General features: G+C 52.5%; 2 protein-coding genes across 2 annotated transcripts; both read right to left on the bottom strand.

Annotated features, from left to right (window-relative positions):
• Window positions 1-4,138, bottom strand: cnk1 (NimA-related protein kinase 1; the record flags this gene model as incomplete). Its single annotated transcript, XM_002947642.1, has 10 exons — window positions 1-197; window positions 459-529; window positions 681-1,027; window positions 1,417-1,528; window positions 1,835-1,975; window positions 2,299-2,378; window positions 2,758-2,950; window positions 3,411-3,568; window positions 3,828-4,001; window positions 4,088-4,138. The coding sequence occupies 10 exons, from the start codon at window positions 4,136-4,138 to the stop codon at window positions 1-3; spliced, it is 1,524 nt and encodes a 507-aa protein (XP_002947688.1).
• Window positions 4,139-4,962: 824 nt separating this feature from the next.
• Window positions 4,963-8,583, bottom strand: VOLCADRAFT_103592 (uncharacterized protein). The gene is made up of 9 exons (XM_002947641.1): window positions 8,427-8,583; window positions 8,314-8,342; window positions 8,047-8,082; window positions 7,931-7,961; window positions 7,721-7,788; window positions 7,532-7,582; window positions 7,023-7,107; window positions 6,543-6,613; window positions 4,963-6,065 (listed from the first exon to the last, which is right to left on the bottom strand). The coding sequence occupies exons 1-9, from the start codon at window positions 8,491-8,493 to the stop codon at window positions 5,808-5,810; spliced, it is 696 nt and encodes a 231-aa protein (XP_002947687.1). The 5' UTR covers window positions 8,494-8,583; the 3' UTR covers window positions 4,963-5,807.
• Between the last annotated feature and the right edge of the window lie 420 nt (window positions 8,584-9,003).

Genomic DNA, 9,003 nt, shown 5'->3' with positions numbered 1-9,003 from the left:
TTATGAGATGGACACACGGCGATAAGGAATGGACCGCGGCGCGTTGAATGCCACGGGCTGGGGGTTAGGCGTCCAGCGCTGCTGATACGCTGCAATAGCCGCAGCGGCTGCGGCTGCCGCCGCAGCCGCAGCTGAACTTATGGCCCCACCACCATATGCTCCGTTGCGCGGGAAGAGCGGTGGCAGCGGCGTCGGCCCTGCAGCATGGGAATACGCACGGCAGGCTACTTATCCTGGTGGGGAAATAAAGATGCGCAGTCCTTTACCGTTCTTCAAAAAACTTATGGGTGGAGACGAGCTGGAAGCGTGCCAGGCAAATTAATGTAGGCCTCAACTCGCTCTCGAAACCGACAAAAACTGGCGTTTGCGTATTAAGGTGAATGGTGAACGTTAGCTGAACCACAAGAGCCATGGTGAAAGCCATCCGATGCAGACACTGCCTTTCCGTCAGCACTTACCTCTACGGTTGTCCAATATCGAGCGCACTTCTGCAGGTGACGGCGCCCGGCTGTTGTCCCGAGAGGAGGGCCTGGAGCCTGCATTGGAAATAAAGTGCGGCCGCGAATGGGTTCGCCTATCATTCCAACATCCTTTGCCCTGGCTTTGTAGCCCTCAAGACGACTACAAGGACATGGCGAGTAACAGAGGTTACCAAGTGTCTGCAATGGACGGCCCGCCACGCTTTCTGACCTTGTTGCGACGGCGCCTTCGGATGCGGCTTCCCTAAAGCCGCAGCCGCTACATGTGATGACACCGGTGCCGGCTTCGTGTTTGGCGCTGCCGCGGCGCTGCACCATGACGCAGCCCGCTGGGCGCCAGGGGGCGCTGCCGGGGCCGCGACCGGAGCCACTGGCGCTGGCATCGGGGGCCCCGCGGCCTGCGACGGCGGGGGCTGTGGAATGTCCGTATCGTATGATGGCGGCGGCAGGTGCTTCGGGAGCTGCTTAAGGTCACGCGGGACAACAATGGTGTCCAAAAGGGCGCCCTTGGACGAACCTGAAGAGAAGGGACAGGGAAAGGGGGGTGGCTTCGTCTGTCAGCTTGCTTTAAGCAGCCATGGCGGACACTTATGGGTTGTGCCGCATCCCATAGAAGCGCATCCCAGGTGCTATGCCGCCATCCCCCAGCAATCCTCTATGCATGCTATGTTAGCATTTGCCTGAACACCGGTTCACACTCTCAAGGGTTAACCTGTAGAAGCGACAGAGATACAACTACCTCATGATGACGTGGGGACCGAACCGCTGAAGGGACGGGCTGCACGAGGGGGCGCTTATGCACGAGTTACCACTCAAAAACCTCCTTCCCAAATCTTCTGTCCTCTACGGTCACAGCCTCATCTGCTCGTATCAACAAGCCTCATCGGCGGAATCGACGAGCGTCGCATGTGCCATCTAGCTGCCTATCAGGCAACACACCGTCAGAAGTCCAGCGGCGTGCCGGTGGCCGGTTAGAAGCGGGTGGTTCCGGCAGGATGTGCAGCCACTTGCTGGCAGCGGAGCCCGCCAGGATGGTCGCGGGAGAAGGCCTGAATCCACGGGTGAACGGGCGAGGAGAAGGTATGAGACGAAATGCAATGACATGGGAGCAGGTAATGTAGTGCTTACGGATGACCGGCGGGCATCTCAGCGCTAGCTGCTTCCAACTACGCGACCGCAGTACTGGCTCTGCGATATGTGTGCATGCATGTGTGTGTCTCTCCGGGAAAACGCACAATGCAGGACCCCAGCCAGAACTTCCCGCCGCGTGCGGTACCTGGCCCATGGACTTGCAAATCACTCGCATCGACGGTAGCGAAGCTCTAGTTCATCTTCCCAAGCATGCGCCTGCTTACCGTCTACTTGGCTCAGTGCTCAGCAGGCTGTGACAAAGCGTGACGAGGTCCTGGCTGTAAGAGCCGCTCGGGACGGGAGTGAAGCGCCCACCAACGATGCGGTTCCGCAGGTCCACGATGGAGCGACCCTCCATGGGGGTCCTGCAGGAGACGGAAGCGGTGGGCGCTCGGATCGGCAATGAGCAGTTGCGGATCGGGGGGTCGTTGTGCATTAGGAATCATCGAGGTACAAGCAGTGTAGGGGCAGATGAAGGTCGTTGATGCTCTCCTGCCAGCCATTTCCCCCTCCTTGCCAGCTCCAGGGGGGATCAGAGGGACGCTGCACCCCCAGCTGATCTGCCAGCGTCAGGACCTGGCACTACGCCAGTGTCCCGCCACGCAGTTCATCGTTCGGCGCTATGTTTTGAGCGTCCTAATAAGTTGATAAGTCTCGCAGCCCAACATCGCAGAACGAACCCACCCACCTGAACGTCATCATTTCGTACAGCACTGCACCGAGTGACCACATGTCACTGCTGTACGAGTACGGACGCCCACTCCACACCTGTGCGCGCCGCAATTAGGGTACGGAGATTGGCCTCAAGAATCCTATTTAAGCTACAGGAGCAGCGAATATCAGATCGCCACACAGATCTTGTGCAACGCCAGTGCAAGGACTATTCATCTGTTTCGGCTCCATCACAAGCTTCGACTGACGGCAGCGCTTTTTGAGGCCCTGACCAATACCCTCCGAGCCCACTCTTCCCTTACCACAAGATATCACATTACAAGTATCGATTACCGTCCCTGAGTTCAAACAGGTCTTCATAAGGATGCTGTAAAACGCAAATTCCGAAACGATGGTTGGAATTGTAACTGTCAAGTGGCGTAACCTGGACGCGTTACGGGCCTTCACATTATTACGCAGTCAAACGCAGCATCACACATCCACCCCCCAACCTATCTGGTGCCATGTAGCAAGGCGTGCCAATCTGCGTGCGAGCAAAGTTTATGTTGGTAAGGGCCTTGGCGATCCCCAGGTCCCCAATCTTGAGCAGGTCGTTGGCGCATAGGAAAATATTGGCCGGCTTAATATCTCGATGAATGATGTTCTGGCTGTGGAGCGCCTGGAGTCCCCTGTGAGTACCAAAGAGGAACAGAGGGCCGAGACGGAAAATTTGAGCGAAGAGGCAAAATGTTGATCGCAACTGTTGCCACATTGAGGTGAAGATCATACATAGGAGAGGAAATGTACGGCAGGAAACGCATGGCAAGAAAAGCGCCACGGTTTGGCAGGTGGCTTGGCCGCGCTTGGCACGGCAGTGCTAGGCACCTTGGGTGTACAACAGCTGCCATGTACATGGGATAGTATGGCAGGCAAGTTTAAGAGGACGCGAAGAAGAAAGCATTAAAGCCGGCTACAGTAGCCATAACGGAGACAGGGTGGGCGACGTTCAGAGGGTTTCGTCACCGTTGCGCCTTTGTGCGCGCGGCTTGTACGACCACAGAAGAGACCATGGGGCGTCAAGGGGCAGTGCTCAGCGGAGCACTTACCTGGATGCGTGAATGAGAAGTTGCAAGACGGTCGGCAACCCACCTGCATAGCTGCAAGAGGATGCGCCATATTGCTTCCTCTGGGAATGGAGTTTTACGTTTGGAGCCCTTGCTGATGTAGTAGCGCAAGTCGCCGAACGGGGCGTACTCCATGACCGTGCAGAGTTTGTTCCCAAGCAGGAAAGCCTCGTGGTAACGAATCTGTATTTCGCGCAAGAGCGTGGCAGGGGAGACACACTCGCTTAGGAAGCCAGGTTCACAGGCTTAACTGCAAATGAATGCAGCCAAATCCTGAGCATATGTGGATGGCCCTAAAAGAGACAAGTCCCAGGATGTGGAATCGTCCACCAACTTGGTGTATTCGCGTCACGAAGGCGTAAGATAGTGTTATCCCCAATCAGATATTACGCCGCATCCAAGCTAGCCGCGATTCGTGTCAAATCCTTTCGTCACAACTCACCACGTTGTGATGCGAAATGGAGACTAGGAGTCGAACCTCGTTGACAGCATCAGCACGCTCAGCCTGAGACATAGAGCCTAAGTCAGCCTCCTTAAGCGCATAAAGCTGCTTATCGCTCTCGCGCTCCACTTTGTAGACCCTTCCATAGCTCCCCTTGCCCAGGAGCTTGTGCACCTACAATGTGTCTCATTCGAGTGAACACCGTGTTGGCGGGCAGGCGCTGGCAAGCGAAGGACAAGAATGTAAGCATCTCATCACACCTTGAAATTAGGAAATTTAGGAAGGCCACAGTAAGCGTTGGCTGCCGCCATCCTGGTTTCGCCTCAGAGAGTTTATGGAATTCCAAATGTTGGCGGTTTATTGAGCTTTGGAAAAGGTCATACAAATACTTTCAGCAGGGCATATTGGCGGATACTTTTGCAACTGGTAGTCACGTCAAGACAGGACAGTTAACCAATCGAGAAAATTTGCTACGATAGAAAAATGTATCGTACAACTATTTGGGTTGAGGCGTAAGAGAACGTGCCATGCCAACAGATCACAATATCTCATCACAGGTTCGAAAGGACGCAAGGTAAGCCATATTCGAAAATTAGATCCAAAAGCTCAGTTACCTCTAACGTACCTCTAACGGAAAGAAGGAAGCTGAGAATCCCCCTGAAGCTATCCAAGACGTGACAGTTTTACAAAAAAAGTATTTTTGTAAATAGTCTTTTCTAATAAATAATACTTTACATTGCCCTTGATGCTACGTATGACCCGTCGCTGCTGCGAAGTCGAACATTGGTTTCCCTCAGTGCGTCACAGACTCGACAACCCTGTTTCCGCATCATATCCAATTAATTTTCATACATTATGTTGCCACGGCGTCTTACATGAAGGCTCCCGCGTTTCCTTGGGCGCCCTGTTCTTTTCCCAGGCAATTCTCCTGGCTGTGAGGAAGCCTAGAATTCCACAATAAATAAAAACACCTTTTATGCTCGCAAATGCTTGCTTGTCTGTGGAATAGCATCGACCCTAAGTAGTGAACACGATCGCTGCCCGTACGGGGCCCCGCATACTCTCCCCGGTGTGCTCGGATTATGCAGAAGAAGTTGTTACTTCACATGCATTTGCAATATGCAAACAAAGAGAATTTGTCGATATAGGCCTCTTACAGGTCCTCGTCGGAGTCATTTGGTATGACTGCGCCAACAAGGAGAGATGCAATCCAATCTGTAGCGACCCAAGCATGAACCCTGCAACTCCGCCATGCGCCCTGGTGTCTCGCCGCCTCCGCCCCTAATCGAACAATGTTCGATGCGGCAGGCGAACTGATAAGCAGCCCAGTCCAAGTAAAGCCACCTCCGCACATCGATTGTCAACAAATCGTCATCAAGAATGGGATATAGCATCTTAGACCGACAATCAGCAGCAAGAGCTACCAATCACATACAAGCAAGCGCGAAGAGCACCCAGGGCTCAATGCTACCTAGCGTGAATGCTAGCGCGTGGCAATTAATTCCTCTGCCGTCATCACGCGACGCCTAAACCCAAATAAACTAGCCTAACGTCAAGGTGATGATATTACCACACTGTCCCAACGCAGTCCAATAACACCAAATAGTGACGTACGTGCCACAAACGCGAACATTCCGGAGTTAGGCGTACAGTAAAATGAATTTTATAATGCAAACGACGCATATAATGGCAGCAATACATGATGGACATGCACGTTGTACGCATGTATCGCACAATATCGCCAAGGCTGACTTCGAGCACACTGAGCGCGAGATCAAGGAAGTATCTCCCTGCGCTATATACTTTATCAAGTTCATACGCGGGTAAGAAAAAACAGGTCCTAAGGCAAGGAAAACACTGTCAAAACCACTTGTCCACTTGTATGGCTATGTATGTTCGGCTGCGAAACTCCTCAAAAGCCGCCTGGCATTAAGCTTTATCACGCATATCGGGCCCCTCAGCGTCCCAGCGTGATCCTCTTCACGAAGATTTGTGCTCTCCGTTCCCCGAGAGATCCGCCTCCTCCGCTTTTTCATCGGCGCTCTTCTCCGCTTTTTCATCGGCGCTCTTCTCCGCTTTTTCATCGGCGCTCTTCTCCGCTTTTTCATCGGCACTCTTCTCCGCTTTTTCATCGGCGCTCTTCTCCGCTTCTTCGTCAGCATTCTTCTCCGCTGTTTCATCGGCACTCTTCGTCTCGGCATCCTTCACCTCTGCGTTCTCCTTATTGGCCTTATCAACCTGCCCAGAGGTTTTATTTTTCGTGATGAACAGTAATTGTAAAGCAGAAAGGATGTTAATTTGACTTATTATTATTATTATTATTATTATTATTATTATCATTATTATTATTATTATTATTATTATTATTATTATTGTGACTTCCTTCTTGAGAAGGGCTAGGAAAAGTAGAAGAAGTGTGTCCACTGGGGCCGCTTTGGCCCCTATTTCGCTGCCTCAGGCAAATGAGGAGGGATGCATGCAAACGCATTCCGATGCGGTTGGAGATTGCGCCCACAGACACGAGAGACAGGTGAAAACAGACGCGGCAGTAGCTGGCCATCAAAAAGGCTTTCCTTGATATGCCTGCAGAGTGCTTTAGTGCACATGTGCTGCTCTCAAGCGTGTGTCACAAACTACACGACAGCTGCTACGGCCATTTGACCATGCATGCACTACCTCCAACAGTGCGACATGCACGCCACACAGTACACGCACCTCATCAGCTTTCCCCGTAGCACCGGTATCGGCAGCTCCGAAGGCCTCCAGAAGATCGGAAAAGATGGTCCCTGCATAAATCATTGTAGCAGATGTACGACACGTACTGCAAGTCAGCACCCATACACGTGGAATGCAGAGGGAGGAGCCACGTTCCTCTTTTCCTCGGACCGACTTATGTACTCAGGACCCAGTGTACCACAGGTTCAATCCGGAAAACCTGATAGGCATTAAATGGGCCTACGGGCGTTGGGCTAGCTTTGTTGCCTGATGCGCTTCAGCTTTACGAAACAAAAACACACACTAGCTTGCAGCAGCCCTGCACACACACACACGGACAACTTTTTTCCAGCTCTTTCCCAAAAAATATGCTCGAAAAAAATGCTTTGACAAGGGACACCGATAAGCCCAGCAAAGCTGGGGCTAAAAGGTGCCTGCTTGCTTATGCTTTTCTAAGAACATCACCCGTCGACGCCTTACCTGATTTTTCGCCCCTCGCAGCGCTGATCTCATTATAGTCCTGGATGATGGCGCAGCAGCTGCAGCACCAAGTCATCAGGACGTCCTGAAAGTGGAAGGGGCCAAAAGATGAAGACAAAAGTCGAACACGGACATCAGCCGAGGTGGCGCTGTGTGTATGGAAGCCCACGGGCGAGTCGGGCGAAAGAGGTCGCTGCGCACTGTGTGGAGGGAGGGATGGCGACAAGACGTTTCATGAAGTGGCCTGGGGGGGTCGGGGCCCCCAGACCTAGTCCCTGCCGATGTATCTGGAATTTAGGAGGCTGCCATTCGCAAGGCGCGCAGCTGAAGCGGGGACAATGATGCCGCAGGTTTCGCAAGGATAGTTATCCGAGCTGATTTTTGTTACGTCATTGCGGGATGGGCGAGGTGATGAGACAGCTGATGAGAAGAGGGTGGGAACCGCTCTGGACGCTCTTACGTCATGCCCTGGTTCGCGAGTGCTCCTTTGCGCCGAGCATGTTTCTCACCTCAAGCAAGCCGTGTTGCGGCTCCTGAATATTGTACTTTTCCCGAATGTTCTGGAATAATGAAAGGAAAAGGGAAGGAGGAAGGAAAGACATAGTCAGTAGATCCCAGCATGAGGGTCAGGATTCTTTCGGTTGCGATCAATCCCTGCTTTAAACGGTCATCGAAAGCGCGTCGTGAGAGCTGCTCACCTTGCGAGCTGGAATGTGGACGATGCACGGACAGCCCACGGACGTGGCGCAGCAGTAGAGACAGCAAGCTGTGGCAATCAAGGGGCATGTGTCATTGGAAGATGCTCGACGAGGGGGCTCAATTAGCGCTTTTCGGTTTTCGTTAGCGTAGAATAATGGCGGGATAAAATGTTAAAACCAAGTACTGCACTCTACAGTAATTGTCCTCACCAGGAGTGAACTGCCCGGAGCACATCACTTCCTGCAGCGCGACGCCATGATGCGTAACAGGACACAACTGGTCAGCATCGCAAACCACCGCCCAGTGACAGGTTCGGCACAAATACCTTGGCGTCGCCGAGCTTGGTGATGTTGATCCCATACTGTCGATGACATCATAGAAAGGGCAACCAAAGGGGGTCAGCCAGCGGGGTAAAACCTTGGCGCCAAAATATTTTGATGCGATATTCCAACCGTTATTTCTCGCAAAAATAAGAATAGATGGTATGACGTACACCCCTATCACCTAAGTCGTTCCATCCGTTGACCCCTCGTTGCGGTGATAGACGAAACGCATTCCCCAGCTGTTGAGTAATCCTTAGACCCTTGCTTACCGTAATGCATGGGAAGCAACATGTCACGACTGCAAACGGAGAGGAGAGCTAACAGTTGAAACACTTCTCTCGCACTTTGAAAGAGAGGCTGGGGCCGAAGAGTGTGAACTCACCGCAGGCGCGTAGGCCACCAGGCTCTGCAGTTACATTCCAGCACGGCTGCTTCCAGTCGCCGGACATTCCTAGCTACACTCAAGCAACAGCGTAGAGTGGAGAGCTTCCAAAATGACGGAGCTATTGAAGCTCGAAAGTATGAATGGTATAACTTTTGCGTAAGTATTAATTTTTTATTAGTGGTTGCGCTTCGGCTTTCATCATGGCAAGCTGTCACTGGCCGTAGCAATCGTACACACCACAAACTGTGACAAGGACGCAGCTGTTTGTTTCGTTTACTTTTTCTCTTTTTTCTTTTCTTTATCGACGGCGCTGTCAAAGCGGTTCATGAGCCTCCGGGTTCGTTTGGGCCGTACGAGCTCGCTGAAGCTTGTAACATCCATCCATCCATCCATCCAGCTGTTCTACACTTCTGCCATTGTGCGGGCGAAGGTAAGTGGGTCGTGCTTATGTGCGAATCACTTTGCGTTACAGCGCATACTGTGCACGGAGCCGTCAGGCGGTTAGGCGGTTCACAATGCAGGCATCAACCACTCCCTGCGCCGTCCTTCTCCACCATATCAGCATTTGGAAACC

The sequence above is a fragment of the Volvox carteri genome, assembly GCF_000143455.1.
Source record: "Volvox carteri f. nagariensis unplaced genomic scaffold VOLCAscaffold_7, whole genome shotgun sequence".
NCBI classification, from domain to species: Eukaryota; Viridiplantae; Chlorophyta; class Chlorophyceae; order Chlamydomonadales; family Volvocaceae; genus Volvox; species Volvox carteri.
Note: the sequence above shows the minus strand (reverse complement) of the source record. Positions and strands in the feature narration are given on the sequence as shown.